Below are 17,052 nucleotides of genomic sequence, written 5' to 3'. Positions count from 1 at the left end.
TGCTGAGAATTAGAACCACATGTGTGACTGCAAGATGTGTGCTGATTTCTCTGTCCCATAGCACTTTTCATGAAGAAAACTTGAAAGAATGATTAACATGCACCCCAGAGTTTGCTCAATTGATAGTCATACTTGTTATATAAAAGAAACTAGCGTCTGAGATGGAAAAGGCAGATATGCAGTACACTTGCTACAAAATATACATTCCTCCTTCCTGCACCTGGGGGGACTTCAGTGATCACTGACTCTACTCTTCTCTACTAAAGTCATGCTCTGCCTCAGAAACATCTTGACAGCCTTTGAGGCAGCCACCATCAATGAATCAGGGAGATAATCATTATTTGCCAACTACCTTGTACTGTCATAGAACCCTTTTCTACTGAGCATTTGTCAAAGTAATCTGACATAGATGATTTGGGAAGGACTTTCTGGCATGGAGACTCTTGGATTGAGATATGAATGATTAATAGAAATTAGCTGAAACAAAGTGAAACCAGGGGAATGGGAGATGGATATTACAACTAGAGGAAAAGGATGTCCATAAGCCCTCTGGAAGAAGGATGTATGGCCCTGGATGAGAATTAATAGAATTTCACTACAGCTGAAGCGCAGAGGCTGGAGAGTTAGTTTAGGCAGGAGTTAGCCATATTGTATTTGTAGGCCATTTTAAGTACCATGACCTTTATCTTAACATCACTGGGAAGCATTAAAAGATTTTAAGTCTTGGATTGAGTATTAATAGGATTTGATTCCAATGAAATCAGAGAAGATAAAATCTGGCATTCTTCTAATGTCTTCTCCACATTTTAGCCAGTTAAGGGTGATTGTCACCATTCATGTAGAAGGTGATGGTAACCCTGGCAAACAAGGGTGGTCACAGGGCAAGTGGAGAAAAGTCTATCGGTGTGATAGATTTTTAAGAGGTGAGGATAACAAAAATCTAAGGATAGATTGCATTTTTCACTGAGGAGGTGAATTATCTTGCTTGTGACATGAGAGTTTAGAAGCATGCTGGTGCCATTTGCGGGGATAAAAAATATCACAGGAGAACCAGTTTTTGAAGAGAGAGATGAGAGGACAAAAAGAAAGAGAGGCAGAGAGGGGGAAAGATAGATGGACAAAGGTGTGGCTTGAAAATGACACACATGAGGTATATTTGGGAATTTATCTTCAGAAATTCCAAGGTAGAAAGGACAGAAAAGGTGTATTTTCATTGAGAATTTTCACATCTGGCCGTTTAAAAATCAGACAATGATGCAACCCTTTTAAATAAAAAGAAATATTTAAATGGAAAATGCCATTTCTCCTATCCTCCCCCCAACTCTGTCTTTTTTTTTAATTAAATTTAGTGAGTGACATTGGTAAATAAAATTAAATAGGTTTCAAGTGTACAATTCTATAATACATCATCTATGTATTGCATTATATGTTCACCACCCAGAGTCAGTTCTCTTTTTGTCACCGTATATTTGATCCCCTTTACCCTTTTCTACTTTCCTCCCTTCTCCCTTCCCCTCCGGTAATCACTAAACTGTTGTCTGTGTCAGTGAATGAGTTTTTATTTCCTTTTTCACTTACCATTATTGTTAATGCTTTAATATGCAACACTTCTTTCTTGGAAAAATGATTGTTTCAATTCGGCAATGGCAGATCAGTTTCAAAAGTGTTCCCTTTCTTAGTGGTAGTAACTTTTAACTATGATCACACTGATAGAAAAGATGGGAGTGAGTGGAATTGAAATGGATAAAGAAATGTTCCGTTTGCTTGGTTTCCCCAGGCTCCCTAATGCAGGACTGGCAGCGAGGTGAGATCCCTTCCTGGCCTATTTACTTAATAAGTGTACGTGAAAGGACCATCTGAAACCTTATCCGGAATATAAAGTTTGAAGGAAGTGGAACCATTAAAGCAATTATGAGAGAATTGAGAGACTTGTGTTCAACATGATGATTTTCAGTGCCTACCTTATGGCAAAACTCTTTGGAAAACATTTTGGTTCCCCAGTTCCATAATTTCGTGATTCTAAGGGACATTTTTATTTCATCATTAAATAAAAGTATGTTAGTGCTAGAAGAAAACCTTACCCATCATCTGAACTAAACTTATATTGGGTAAAATGAGTCTTAGTTTATCCAAGGGACTCAGTGATTGAGTTCAGACTAGAATTGGGTAATGTTCTCCGAATTTAATTTTTCCTTTTGGGTTTATAGTTCATTGAATATTTATTTTCCCCTTGTTTTTGTTATAATGGGACAATAACTCCCTGTTTGTCTGGGTTTGGATTCCCCAGAAACAGGCACTGAGACAAGAATTTGATTATAAGTAGTTTATCTTGGAGATGTTCCCAAGAAATGCCAGTAGGGTAGTAAGGATATGAGTGAGAGAAAGACAAAAAGCCAATAATGTGCATTATCAAGCCAGCTACGACTGTGGGTGACTGGAGTTTTATCCCACTGGGGAAACTCTGGGGTACTATAAATAAACAAAAGAAAAGACATTGGCAGAAATGTTACCGAACCAGTGAGGGGAGGAGCCTGGGATATATACTAACTTGTGTGAGTTTTTGAGGGCTGCTTCTGTTGGTCATTAATTCCCTGGTAGTTCTGGCCTGACAGGCAGTGGGCAGAGTGGGTTCTGGAGGCCACAGAGGACCCTCAGGCAAATAAACACAGGAGCTGGCAGTGAGGTGTAGGGTACTTACGCACTGAAGTGGTAATGGCCTGGGGTTGTGGTTGGGGTTCCAACAGCTTCGCCTACACTAGTGACCGGGGCTGGTGACTAAGACAACAGCTAAAGTGACCTGAATAAAAATGGGACTAATGCCGCTAATTAGACCACCCCCACAGGCAAATGAACATACACTGTAATTGTATTTTGCCTAGAGAGTACTGAAGGTAGGATTTTTGGTCTTCTGAGCAATGAGGACTTTAGTAACAAGAGGAGTGTTTCATGTATCTGAACAGCTTGCTGCAGGGCACGGCAGAAGTTTAGTAATTGGATTTTATCAAAAATGGTCTACAAGTCTGTAAATATAAAGGTAACTTCAAAAGTGACTTTCAGTGTGTTACACATTGCATCTTTCTGTGCTGAAATTAGCTTACTATTTTACGTTGGGCAACAATGAATATCCCCACGGGCAGCCAATGTGATTAAAGTAAGCTGGAAAGAACAATCACATAGACTCACAGATATCCTGATATAACTGCTCCAACTACATACTTGGTAAACATATGGTGGAATAAGTTCAGTATCTCAGAAGAGTCTCAAAGAGAGATCACTACTTCTACTGGGAACTATTTGTCTCTGACTCATTTAAAAGATTGTACATTCCACGGTGAAAGGCATGTTCTTTTGTCTTTCCCATCACTATATTGGTAGCATTTATAGGAGTGCCCAGAACACAGGAATAAATCTTTGCCCAATAAATCTTTGCTGAATGAATGAATGAATGAATGAGTGAATGAGTGGAATCTGTGCAATGCTCAGTGTTTCTCCTCTTTTCTAAGGCCTATATCACTTCTCCGTCCCAGAAGATGTGGTTCTTGGCACTGCGATAGGGAGGGTGAAGGCCAACGATCAGGACATTGGTGAAAATGCACAGTCATCATATGACATCATCGATGGAGATGGAACAGCACTCTTTGAAATCACCTCTGATGCCCAGGCCCAGGATGGCATTATAAGACTAAGAAAGGTAAGCTAAGGATGACTTTGATCACAGTTAAAATATTCTTTGAAACTTGAGTTTTGAAGTTTGTGGGAGTTGAGTGGACTTCCTGATATAATTGTTGAGCTGATAGAGGTTTAACTTCTTTAGCTGCAAGAAAGTAGAGTCCTTCGCCCACCTCATAGCCCCACTTTACATTGCAGCTAAAGCTCAGGTGAACAGTTACCATAGTGGTGCTAGCCTCCCATCTCATCCATTGTTCCTCTCCCATCTATGCCATAGTGCCTGGGAATTTGTAGGGAAGTCAACACTCTGAAGGCAACCCTCAAACCACGAGGGACTCAGATTGGCGGACAACTCTTTTTCTTTGAAAAACTTCTTTTGAGGCATATCGTCTATGCTTCCTAAGAGGATTTCCAGTGGGAAGAAGGCTCTGTTGTTCACAGAAGTAGCAAGTTCAATGGCTTTTAATCCTTCTCTATATTAAGTCACCTCATTTGTACACTCCTGCTTCTTGGGATATCTCCACAAAATACAGTGACAGTTCCTTAGTCTTTGTTGCAGGCTCTGCTTTCAGGAAAACTCAACGACAGAAGGAGTCATCAGCTTCAGCTATCCGGGCTAATTTTAGGCACTGGAATGACAGTGGTACCATGGGATACTCCCCCATGCAGCCAAAGTCCAAGCATTATGTTAAGTGAAGCTCATATTTGCCTTGCTCCTGGGGGTGGGACTCCCCTGGAGAAAGAAACATCTCCGTAAACAGTACAAACGACGTATACAACATTCAACTGCCTTTGCCAACAACAATTTTTTTTTTGGTGGTAGATGTGAAAAATTCTGTACATTACAACATTTGCCATCTTTATTTCTCATCGTGACATCTATATTCATAAAAAATGTGTAGAACAGTTTGTTATTTTATGGACAGAGGCATTTGCAAGGAAAAAAATACTTTTATCCTCAACATGAGTGTTTATTTAATATTGTTCTTCATATGTCTGTCATGGAGTAGCACAACTTAACTTTTACATAGATTTACTTCTTCGTGAACAAGGAGATAGATGGTGGCCCACACTATTGGGAGCCAATCATTTTCCCCATCTTGATTAGCATTACATTGACATGACCCCAAGCTTACCCTCTAATTCTCTCTGTCACGTTGCACAGGCATCTGCTTTCAGTGATGGTGTTCTTAAAATACCCTATCGAAGAGGTATTGGTAATTGGACCCTGGAGTTGTCCGGATACATTCATATGCAAAATAAATCTTACAATCAATTTTGAGTAAAAACCGACTGCATGTAATTCAGGTCTCTGCTGAGCAACAAAACTTTTATACCTGGCTTGAGTTTAGACTAACCATTGCAAAGTATTTAAAAACTCGTGTTTGAAATAGAGTACAATACAATTATACTTGAGTCGATTATTGAATAACTGAAAGCCACATTTTCCTTGGCTAACAATTCCTAATGTCAGTTTTATTGTTATTATTAACTGCTATCCGTTGTTACCATAAGGTGCTTTTATCAACTGAAGCAATTAGCCATTTGCTGTATTTTTATTCACTGTTATTCATAAACTTGAAAGCATATCATACTCATCTTAACATCAGAAACACATGTGTTTTACTCTATAGAACGCTGGGTAGGGAGTCATATTTCCACAATTCATGGGTCCTCTTTTTTGTCTGATAAAATCCTATGGACACCAGCATGTTTTGGGGTTCATTGCTACTATGTAAAGCTAAGAATGAAGAAGAACCTAACCTGTTATACTTACCAGTGTTTGTGAACATTTTGGCATTGCAAAAGGGTTACAGTAGGGGTGAATGGCGAATTGGGAAAATGCTGGTGTCGAATGGTCTAATCATTGTGCATGTAGCAAGTCATCTCAGAACACACAGGGAAGTGAGTATGGGCTTCGTTTTCTAGAAATATTTCAAAAAATGTCAAGTCCCATTAGACTTGAATTCAAATCTGAAAATCAATACAAAATTTTGAAATATGAATATGTATTTAAGCTTATACAGAAATTCTGAAAGAGCTCACTAATGCTAGCGTGTGTTCCAGCTTCTTATTTTTTATTTTGAAATCTGTATGGCAGATTTAAAGTTCTGTTTCTTACAGGAAATTGCAATGCCAACCTAAATTGTGTCTTTGAACCTTGACAGATGTACTTTCTTGAAATCTGAAGTATTCTGAGTTGCCAGGAATCGGACTCTGAGGGTTCTGAGGCTGATGGGCTTCTGGTTATTAAAAGGGATTATGTTCTTTTACCTAGCTATATTTACCTAGGTCATTCACTACAGTCTCTGGGGCTTTTAAGGAATGAGGTATTAATATGTCAAAAATGCTGTCGGTAATGGTGCAATGAGGTAATTTCAAATTGCTTTTCATAGTTGTGAAGGCACAGCCAGACCTAGGTATCTATATGCGGTATATACTACTTTCACTTGTCCTTCTTCTAAATATAAGCACAAGTACATATGTATCTGCATGCATATTTCTGTATATGCCCACCTGCTTCATATCATAGGACTCATAATAGAGACCTTTGAAGAATACCCTAAAAATGAATAACCCTCTTTTTAGCCACATGATCAGGAGAGCAGCAATGCTTTGGAAGGGAAATAAGAAAACACTCTTTGTTCAGATTGGTGTTGACTTATGCTTTATAATGTCTCCTTGGACTAAACAATGATTATTACTAGTTCTTCACATTTCACACACTGTTGCAGAAATGATAAAATATTCTTCCCGGATAAAGATTGGGTTTGATGCTGTCTTACTTCCTACTGGCGGAGGCTCGATTAACTGGCTGATCGGTATGCAGGCCATGTTGTCACTAGTAAAATTTTATTATTACTCTGAAGTGAAATTTTGATGGCACAATTCATGACTGTGAATATTTTGTGCATTCCAAGTGAAATGAGCAAAACAAAAGACAACAATAGGAGATTAGATTCACCGAGCTTGTATAATAAACAGATATCAATAAATGCCTGTAAAATTTACAGGTCGAATCTGGGGGAATGGAGAGGGATCCCATTAAGACTCACAAATGGGCTTAAATGCACATAACTATCATCCATCAGCATTAGACTCATTTGTTCCTGCTGCTGTGGTCGTTAGTGAGAAACATTCATCTTTGTCATTTCTTAACAGCCTCTGGACTTTGAGACCAAAAAGTCCTATACACTGAAGGTGGAGGCAGCCAACGTCCACACTGATCCACGTTTCAGCGGCAAGGGGCCTTTCAAAGACACGGCAACAGTCAAAATCGTGGTGGAGGATGCGGACGAGCCTCCCATCTTCTCTTCCCCGACTTACCTCCTCGAAGTTCATGAAAATGCTGCTTTAAACTCTGTGATTGGGCAAGTGACTGCTCGTGATCCTGATGTCACTTCCAGTCCTATAAGGTATTTCTCTTTGGAAAAAAACCTACTGACAAGGAAATTAATGCAAAATGCAATTACATATGCATTCCGTGTGCCTGCCTTTGGGACTATGCTCATGTTACCAAAGAATCAGGGTCTACACATACCTTGTGTATGTGTGTGTACGTGTGTGCATGGGCCCGTCCACAGGCTCACACACATCATCTAAGAGCTACGTACAATGCCCAAAGCCAGGAATATCAAGACGAATAAGACTGTTTCAGCTTTCAGAGAGCTAAAGGAAACACAAAATTGCAGTGTTTTGCAGTGCGTTTGGGTGGATCTTTCATATTATTTTGTTTTTGCTTGTTTGTGCATTTCTCTTTTTTTTTTTTCCCTAGCATTATGAAAGTATGGCTGGTTTTTCTTCTTTCTCCTTTGACAGTTACAGTGAATTACATACAAGAATTTAAAGGCTGAGGCCATTGTCTCAACACATTAAGAGACCCCTATCTTATTTCTGTTTGTTGTTTGGCTTTGAAATTATCTTCTTATCACTTCATGGGTATTTCTGGTAGGTCAGCATATCTGGATTGGTGCCGTTTAGACAAAATCTTTCTCTGCCATTTTGAAAATACCTTTTGTTTATACTTTCCCTGCTCAAAAATTTCCCCCAGGATGATAAATAATCTTTTATTAAAGGTTTTCTGCTTCCTACCCCTCCTTTTTTAAAGAAATGAAGCTCAATTCTATTTTTTTCTGTTGAACTACATACATCTTTTCCCTTTTATTAGTCACCCAAATGACAATCCAGTGTTCAAGCTAAGTAGCTTTTTTTCCCCCAGAAGAACACAGAAAATCTATAACTGTACAGTGGTCTCCAAGGGTGAAGTGTTCGTTAATGATGTGTTTGAGTGTGGACTTCAAATATTGTCTTAGAAATGTTTGTTGGGAAAAAAAAAAAGAGAGAGAGAAAACTTAATGGAGAAATAGTTTTAGAAAATTGTCCGGTTAATCTCTAAGTTACATGTCAGCTCATACCCAACTCATTCACATGGGTCACAAGGATATAAGGCTGATATCCGTGTAATTACTTTATTCAGGGAAACTCTAGACAAGTGAACTTTCTGGTGGTTTTATTATTTGCTTGTTTTTTGTGTATTGCATTCTCATTGCTCACAAGGGTGCTGAAATGATGAGGTTGGAGGTGAAGCCCATCAGAATAGTCAATGCCCCAAATAATCTGAGTTTAAGAAAAAAATAATTCTTTTCAGAGCCATAAAAGATATTTTCTAATACAAGCCATTTTAAAATTCAAGATAATAAAGAGTGTATACCATAAGGGTACCAAAACAAGAAAAAGAAGAAAGAAAAGGAAAAAAGCTAAAATGCTTTTTTAAAAGACCCCAAACTCTAAGAAGGTAAAACTCCATCCACCTGGTGATTTGAGGAACGGTCAGTTGCCCATTCTCAGTTCTAAAGGAATTCAACATACGGAATGCCCTGCATTTGGCTAAGAAAATTGTATCTCTCAAAGGACCAAGTGTCAACTACAATGCAGGAAGTATCCAGAAAAATAAATGTACGTGGGCGTCCATTTTCTGACTAAATAATAAAGCCATGAAATGGCTTAATATTGAAATCCTGGTATACATAGGGGCAATGATATTTGTTGAATGAATGAACCCGCCCCATTTTCATGTTCCTCCATTTCCTCTGAAGGAACACAGAAAGGAGGAATTGCCACTTTGTGTATATCTCCAAGCATAAAAGACAGAATGTAAAGAGAGTAAGCAAGATTGGTCCAACTAAGAGACCAGACCAGTCATGGGGCCAGTGGTAGTACTCAATTTGCTAAGATTTCTACTCTCGTCAGCAAGGAACATATCATTGGGCTCAGGAGGTATGCCGAGCCAAATGTCCTTAGAGAAAGTGAAGGGTTCAAAGATGAGGGCAATCACATATGAACTCCTAAAATGAAATCCGCAGTTACCAGCAGGAATGGAGTTTCGGTGCAGAGACATGTTCTGCATCAGCAAACAATGAGGTTTGAGGCACTTTTAATACCATAGTGACAGGAACCACAGATTGGCAGAATTGGGGGGAAATCCAGGTTCAGAGTCTCCACGAGTTTTTCCACATGTTATAATCTATCCGTTTACTGATGTAAAACGGGAGATTCACTGATAATAATTCCAGTTCACAGGGAATCGAGTGGTGATCTTTGTAGTTGATTGTTCTGATTATTGCTATTGTTATTTGTATTATTGTCTCTGGTATGAGGCTGCTTCGTAACAACTGCCCAACTTGAGAGCATTTTGTTTTCAGGCAGACTGAAAGGGATTTGGGGCTGTGTTATCAGGAAGACATGAACAGACAAAGTACCATGTGATGACAGCGATGTATCTATACTTCTGATAGAGGTCAGGCTGCTGCTAGTTCCTTATCATCCGTGGTCCCACCCAAAGAAAGGGTGAATAGTGTTTCAAATCATTTACAACAGTGCTTTGATGTATTATTCAGAAGGTGAACCCCACACAGTTCTGATTGGAGGTGGATTGACTCCGTGGGATACGAATGTAAGAATCACCAACTGCATTTTTCAGCATCTGTTTTGCATTTTTGTAGTTGTCCCTCCCTCCTTCCAATTGGGTTATAGAGAAAAGCTTTTCTCCCCTCTATATACACAATTGGTTGATTTGACTAGAAAATTAAATTTCCTGACCAGCCAGAGCAGTGCATAGTTCCTTATGAGTCTAGCAGACACATTTAGAGCCATTTAACCTTTTTTTTAAACAGAACTAGAGAACATGGATATTCAGGGAATTAGTGAGTAACAAATAGCAAACCGTTATTGTCTCTTTAGGACTATTGTATTTCATGTGCTGAAAAGAATATATGCATCTTTTAGGGGAATGTTTACTTGGCCATCCAGCAAGAAATAGACGTTTATTGTGTCATCTGCCATGTTAAATCATGCAGTCATTTATTGGTTGTTCAATTTAGCATAAGATTCAACTTCTTTTTAGAGCACATTGTCAGGCAGGACATATTATGTATTTTAAAATTTTTATATGTAAACTTATATCTATATCTATATTTTTATCTGGATCTACGTCTATGTCTATATACCCGCTTCCAGGGGAAAATAGACAATGACATAGAGGTGAAATGTACGATCTTACCATCTCCCTTCCAGGTACACTAATTAAGCATTTGCTACTTTCTTCAACACTGTGTTTCTCAGTAATGTAGAATAAAGATGTCTAAATTATTTAAAAGATGACACATTTTGAATTTACACAGGTTCAAATCCTATCACTGCTACTTGTCTGTCATGCAGCTGGTCTCTGAAATTCTCTGAGTATCAGTTTCCTCATCTGTATTTTAGGGATAATATTTTCTTCCTCACAGGGTTACTGAAATAATTAAATTATTCAATAAAACATATGGTAGCAATTAGCATTACCTATTAATGAAGCCACCATCGGTTTCATATTTTAAATGCAAATTAAAAACCTTGTGCTTATTTTAGCAGAGTTTCTTCTACTAAAGTTTGCTGAATGTGTACAGAATTATCTGTTTTTTTTTGTTTTTTTCTTTCACAGTTTCAGGATAAATAGTATAACCTCACATAATCTAATTCACCCCTGCTGCTGCCATGAATATTGTCACTAGTGAGTGCTTAGTATGTGGCTAGGTGGTGCTAAATATATTCATTTAATTCCCTAACACCTCCATGCCATAATATGTATACTCATTCTTCTCATTTAACAGATGAACAAACTGAGAATAACAAGACTAACATGGCCAGTGTCATGCAAATAGTCAAGAGTGGAACTGTGATATATACCTGGGTTTTTCTGACAATACAACGCTGTTCTGGGTCCCTATGCCACACTCCCTTTCTTTCCCTGTGATCTCTGTGATCCCAACTCTACATGTCTCCACATGTTGGGACAGCTTAACAGAACCAATTTTAATTGAAATAATAAATTATTCATTCTCTAAATGGCCTCATTCAATCCAGGACACATCCCAAGAAAAAAGGAAAATGGAAGGTCTGTGAAATTAACCAGAGTGTAGGTGGGGTATTATTTGCTTATCAGTCTAGCCCCTTTGTATGAGTTTGTCATTATTGGCTGTGAACCAAATTGTGATTAGGGAGGTAAAGAGAGAAACGGTGTTATTATTAATTGATGAATCAGATGTAAGTTTCTATTATATATTATTTCACTTGATTCTCACAAAAGACATCATGATATGATTCCAGTTTTATGTAGAAGGAAGTGGAGACTCTGGAAGGATAAGTTCCCTGTGCATGGTGCTATAGCAGGGGGCGTGGGGCCAGGGTTTAAAGGCAAATTTCTTCTCATCATTGACGACTATGTCTGCACATGCCTTGCTCAGTTCCGGCATCTTGCATGAGCTGTAGGATGATGACAGCTAATTGTTCACTGAGGCCCTACTTTGTGACAGACACTCTGAAATGGTGTCGGACGCAGCAAACAGTTTATATTCAAGATCAAAGCTTCTAGCACAGAGTAGGTACTAACTATAAGTCCATGCTTTCATATAAACCTCTTGTGGTTCTCTTTTTTCCTCTCAACACACTCATTTCATAGATGCATTTGGTGTCACCATGGTGTTGAGATGGCATGTGGCTGCTTTGCAGATCATGGCTTCCTGTTTCTTTCAGAGCATTTACCTTGCTTGAGTAATACTGCATGAGCTGCTCAAATTAATAATGGGAATGATGGCCATTCAGCAGGCAGAGTAGGCTGACATAGGATCCTGGCGGCTCTGTGTCCTGACTCCTCTCTAGAATGTTAAGTGCCCACTCAACACCAGAACATTGCTTTTCTTTCTTTTTTTTTTTCCTTCCCGACTTGTATTCTGGCATTTTTATAATTCACCTCAGTTACCAGGCTTGCAGTTAATGAGCTCGTTTCCTTAAAACACTCCTTAAAGTCCTGATACCCAGTGCTGCCAAAGTGGAAATATTTCCTACTGTAGAGAACTTGGCATTAATTTGGAGGGTAGGCTGTGTATTGATTGACTCTCTCCTCAGTTTTGCAATAACTCCCATTTTTGGGAATGACCTAGTTTTGTTTTGTTTGTTTGTTTTTTAATTGTGGTAAAAGCACTTAAAAATCAGTTGAAAAGGTAAATGTCAATGTTAAGTGCTCAACACAGTATTGTTAACCACAGGCAGAGTGTCACACAGCCCATGCCTGGAAATCCTTCATTGGGCATAACTAAAACTTTTTATCCATTGATTAGCAGTGCCTCATTTCCTCTTTCCCCGAGCCCTGGGCAACTACCATTTTACTCCTCTACGACTCTGACTAGTTTATATACCTCATGTAAGTGGAATCATGTAGTATTTGCCCTTGTGTGACTGACTTAATTCACTTAGCATAATGTCTTCCAAGTTCATCCATGTTGTCACATATTACAGAATTTCTTTTTAAGGCTGGATACTATTCTATTTTATCTCTACAACACATTTTTTTTTATCCATTCACTGCTGATGGACATTTGGGTTGTTTCCACATCTTGCCTGTTGTAACTGGTACTACAGTTACCATGGGAGCATTAATATCTCTTTGAGATCCTGATTTTAATTCTTTTGGATAAATACCCACACGTGGGATTGCTGGATCACATGGAAGCTCTATATTTAATTTTTGAGGAACCACCATACTTTTTACCATAGCAACTGTACCAGTTTGCAGTCCCACCAGCAGTATGCAAGGTCTGGTACAAGGACCAAGTCTTTCTTTCTGCACACTCTTAGCTACATAAAAGTTTGATTGTCTCCCAATGCAAAAGTACCAACTCTTCCAAATTATTTTTCAAAAAAAATCTCACTGTACCTGCTAATTCAACTACGGGTAATTAATTAATTCATATATTCATCTAGTCACACGGCTACCTATTGATTCATGTGTGCATGTGTGCGTGTGTGTCTGTATACAGAGGATGCCAAAAAAATGTATGCACATTTTAAGAAATGAAAAAACAATTAAAATTGTAATAATCCATATATACCGATAACAAAAGATAAATAAAAGTCACGTTTGACTTCTTCAATTACAAGAGGTGCTCAAAGTGGTTGCCATCGGTGTCCAGACACGTATGATTATGGAGAACTACTGCTTGAGCAATGTTGACCAAAGTGTCCACTTGTATACATTTTTTGGCATCCCCAGTATATGTATATAATTCATTTAGTTGTACGAGTAACATCAGAGCCCACATTTACCCAGGGAACTTTATACAGACAGTACCTCTACCTTCATGGACCTTATTCTATAGTAAGGAGGCTGGATGAATAGCTATGGAAAACCCAAGGCCTCCAGATTTATCTAACAAGCCCGTATTACTTACCATCTGAAAATGATAAGTAAAATTAGATTCTGGACCTTTAGGGTCACATGGAGGAAGAGATTTCCTAGTTTCCTAGTGAATTTGAATAGAAGCAACTGTAGATGTCCAACGATGTTAATGCGGGAATACCTCACACTGTAGAGAACCTAGTATTTATTTGGAGCGTGGACTGTGTGTTTATAATTTTCTCTCATTTTTTATTTTCTCTCTCTCTCTCTCTCTCTCTCTCTCTCTCTCTCTCTCTTAAGCAATGCTTTGGGTAGAAAAAGTCTTCTTTTTCTCCTCAGAGGAATAATAAATAATATGTGATACAGGGACATTAGAATTCTGGGACTAGCAGAACTCAGATAATATTATTTATTAAAGCAGTTACAGCAACCAGTAGAGTAATTAGAGGCAAAAAGCTGAAAACTTGTAGATGGAATTTTTGATACTCAAACTGCATGCGAAAAAATGTTAAAATGGTTTCTTTAGGCATAATAACAAAAGCTAGAATGAAATTAAGCAGTGAGAAAGAAACAGTTGGAGTTCAGTGAAATATAATAACTGATTCATAACTAAGGGGTTTATTTCATTACATGGGGCTCTAAATAGCATCTTCACTTGCAGTTGGTTCAAAATTGTATCTTCCTATAAATTTTCCATATAGAGGCTGCAAAGCAATGTTTAGCAAAACATTTTTTTATGATGTAAAAGTTCATTTATGCCTGTTAAATGTGACAAATATGAGGTCAGACAATTAAGTTTGCGAGCTCATCCTAGAAAAAGTGCTGCAGACCTCTTTGCTGACTATCACTATGGTCACCTTCGAAGTACTCCCCTTGGGAAGCTGTGCACTGATGCCAGCGCCTAGTCCACCCATCAAAGCAGTTTTGGAACTCTTTTTCTGGAATGGCCATCAGAGCTGTCGTCATATTACCCTTGATGTCCTGAATGTCATCCAAATATCTTCCTTTCAATATTTCCTTTATCTTCAGGTAAAGAAAGAAGTCATTGGGGGCCAGATCTGGTGAGTAGGGAGAGTGTTCCAATACAGTTATTTGTTTACTGGCTAAAAACTCCCTCACAGACAGTGCTGTGTGAGCTGGTGCATTGTCGTGATGCAAGAGCCGTGAATTGTTGGTGAAAAGTTCAGGTCGTCTAACTTTTTCACGCAGCCTTTTCAGTTTTCAGCACTTCCAAATATAGTAAACTTGGTTTACTGTTTTTCCAGTTGGTACAAATTTATAATGAATAATCCCTCTTATGTCCAAAAAGGTTAGCGACATCGTTGCAACAAATTCGTGAATTTCATTGTCCAAGCTCATAGACACTGCCTTTCTCCAAGGGCAGCCTAACTGCCCTCCAAGGAACGCTATTGGGACTAAAGTCACCATGGCCAGATCAATTGGAACTCAAGTTTCTTTGCACTAGGACTTCACAGAGAAGTTAGTTTGCTTGTGTGCATTGCACTCTTTACGAAGGAGAGAATGTAAGCAGAACCATGAGTCATCCCACTTGGTGTCGTGTTGCAGCGTATCTGGGGTATGAGATGTAAGCAAAACCCAGAGCCTCCTGTACTGGCCTCTGCTTTAGATCCTAATGCGTTGAGCATTGCAAGTATCACAACACTTCTTTTTATATGTGTGATAGATTATGTATCTTTTTTATTGCTATAGGAGTCCCCCTGTTCTTTTCTTTCCCTAGAACCTGCTTAAGGGAAGACCCATGACTTTAGTGAAAATGGTGACTCTGTTACTCTAGGTCAAGGGTGAGCTAACTATCACCTGTATGCCAAATCCGGCATACCACATTTTTTTTTAAATAAAGTTTTATTAGAACAGAGCCACCCTCATTTTTTTAGGCCCTACAACTGCAGCATTTATTTGTGACAGAGGCGGTGTATCCTGCAAAGCCTAAAATATTTACTATACAAAAATGTTTGCCACCCCTGTACTAGACGGACAAGGGTTTGACTTTTCATTTGTAATTTGAATAGCTGGCCCCAAATCATTAATTCCAGGATCGTTAATTTTGTAGGAGAAACTTCCTAGAGGTAAGATTTTAAAAATATTTATATAGCTTTAACCATCAAAGAAATTCTTTGTATTGGAATCCTGCTATGTGGGATGGGAATTGACAGTCCCATGCTTGCCTTAGAGCCCTTGGGACCTTAGTCTCATGGGGACCAGGACAGCGTGCCCTCATGTTGAATGTACCAGAAAAATCTGGCTTCACTTAGTGTAGCTTTTGGGAAAACATCTATGACGACCACACAGGCTGTGAAAGGACATCCTGAGAAATACCGTGATGTTTACCTTCTTGGAGTGGAAAATTGGTTTCTTGCCCGAATTAATTATGCAACCTTATTTTTCTACCTTCCCTTTCCATTCTTCAGACCTCAGTGATGACTACAGCATAGGGTTTTTGGAATTGAGGCTGGTGACTGCCTTAGCGGAACTCTGGTGCCTGCATTTCAATGAGCCAGCAAATTCTCTGACTCCAGCAGCATTTCCCTATCTAAAAGCACGAGGTGGCATGCGCTGGAATTTCAGTTGGGACAGACTTGCTGTAGTATCTTCAACAAATTCCAATATGTATTCTCCAGTGTGAGTGAGAGTCGGTATTCAATGAGTGAACCTGGAAAAATCTGCGGATCTTTCTTCACGCTTATTAATACAGTGCCCTTCATATACGTGCATATCTCCTTTCCACTTCATAACATTAAGTCTCTGAATTACACATATTCTTACTCCCATTAAGCAGATGTGTTAGGGGTTGTTTTTCTCGGAAGGAGGTGGAGGTTGAAGTGCACGGTGTTTGTTAGGGATCCACACTTGTGAATGCAAACAAGGGAACAGGTACTGGATAAGCAAGGGGAGACTCCAAACTGCAGTACGGTTCCAGCAAAACCTTGGCCCAACTCAGTGGGTCTCTGGGATGAATGCTGATTATCAGAGGAGACGTGCATCATGCCAGAATGGTAGAGCCTTTATTTGTCTGCTTGCTTAATTTTCAGTTTACTTCCAGAGAGGAGGCTCTCCGTAAATGAGGCAGAGGGTAAGGAGCAGACAGCTGGAGGCTGTCTACTCTCCTGCGGCTCTGACATCCTTCCTCGAAGGGAAATCTGCACAGCATACTATGGTGACCACAGATAAGCAATCTGAACTTCTTTACCAGTGACATAATTTGACTAAATTCACACTGCTAGCCATCTAGCTTCCAAATTTACATGTTCCCAACACACTATGGTGGTTTCCTTTAGGCAAATACATATGTGTTCTACATTTGGAGATGCAAACACCAAGGTGGCAAATTGATTTAGCTGAAACATTATTAGTGTGGCATGGTAAACCTGGGTAATAATTATCAAAAACTATCAAACTGCATGTAGTGATAAAAGATTTTAAAATACGTGATTTGGGGTGGTAAAAATAGTATAAGTGTCTTGAGAGAGAAAAGCAATTTGGAAAGTATTAACCTGGTGTTTGAAAGGTTTTTGTTTTGTTTTGTTTTGTCTTATTTTGTTTTGTTTGCTTTTTGACTGATTGGTGAAGTTTCTGTCCCCTCTCTGAAACAAAACTTAATTTTTATATTCTGAGAGAAACAAAGATGCTTGTATAGTCTCAGCAGTGTT

At 38.8% G+C, this 17,052-nt stretch overlaps 1 protein-coding gene across 3 annotated transcripts in view; it reads left to right on the top strand.

Moving 5' to 3' along the window:
- CDH8 (cadherin 8) overlaps positions 1–17,052 on the top strand; it is a 323,156-nt gene that overhangs the window by 179,433 nt on the left and 126,671 nt on the right. For all 3 annotated transcript variants that reach the window (XM_081032901.1, XM_081032903.1, XM_081032902.1), the window contains 2 exons: positions 3,504–3,691; positions 6,832–7,085. In XM_081032901.1, the coding sequence (XP_080889027.1) occupies positions 3,504–3,691; positions 6,832–7,085 (442 nt within the window). The remainder of the gene's footprint in view (positions 1–3,503; positions 3,692–6,831; positions 7,086–17,052) is intronic.

Source organism: Rhinolophus hipposideros (assembly GCF_964194185.1).
Source record: "Rhinolophus hipposideros genome assembly, chromosome: 21".
NCBI lineage: Eukaryota > Metazoa > Chordata > Mammalia > Chiroptera > Rhinolophidae > Rhinolophus > Rhinolophus hipposideros.
Note: the sequence above shows the minus strand (reverse complement) of the source record. Positions and strands in the feature narration are given on the sequence as shown.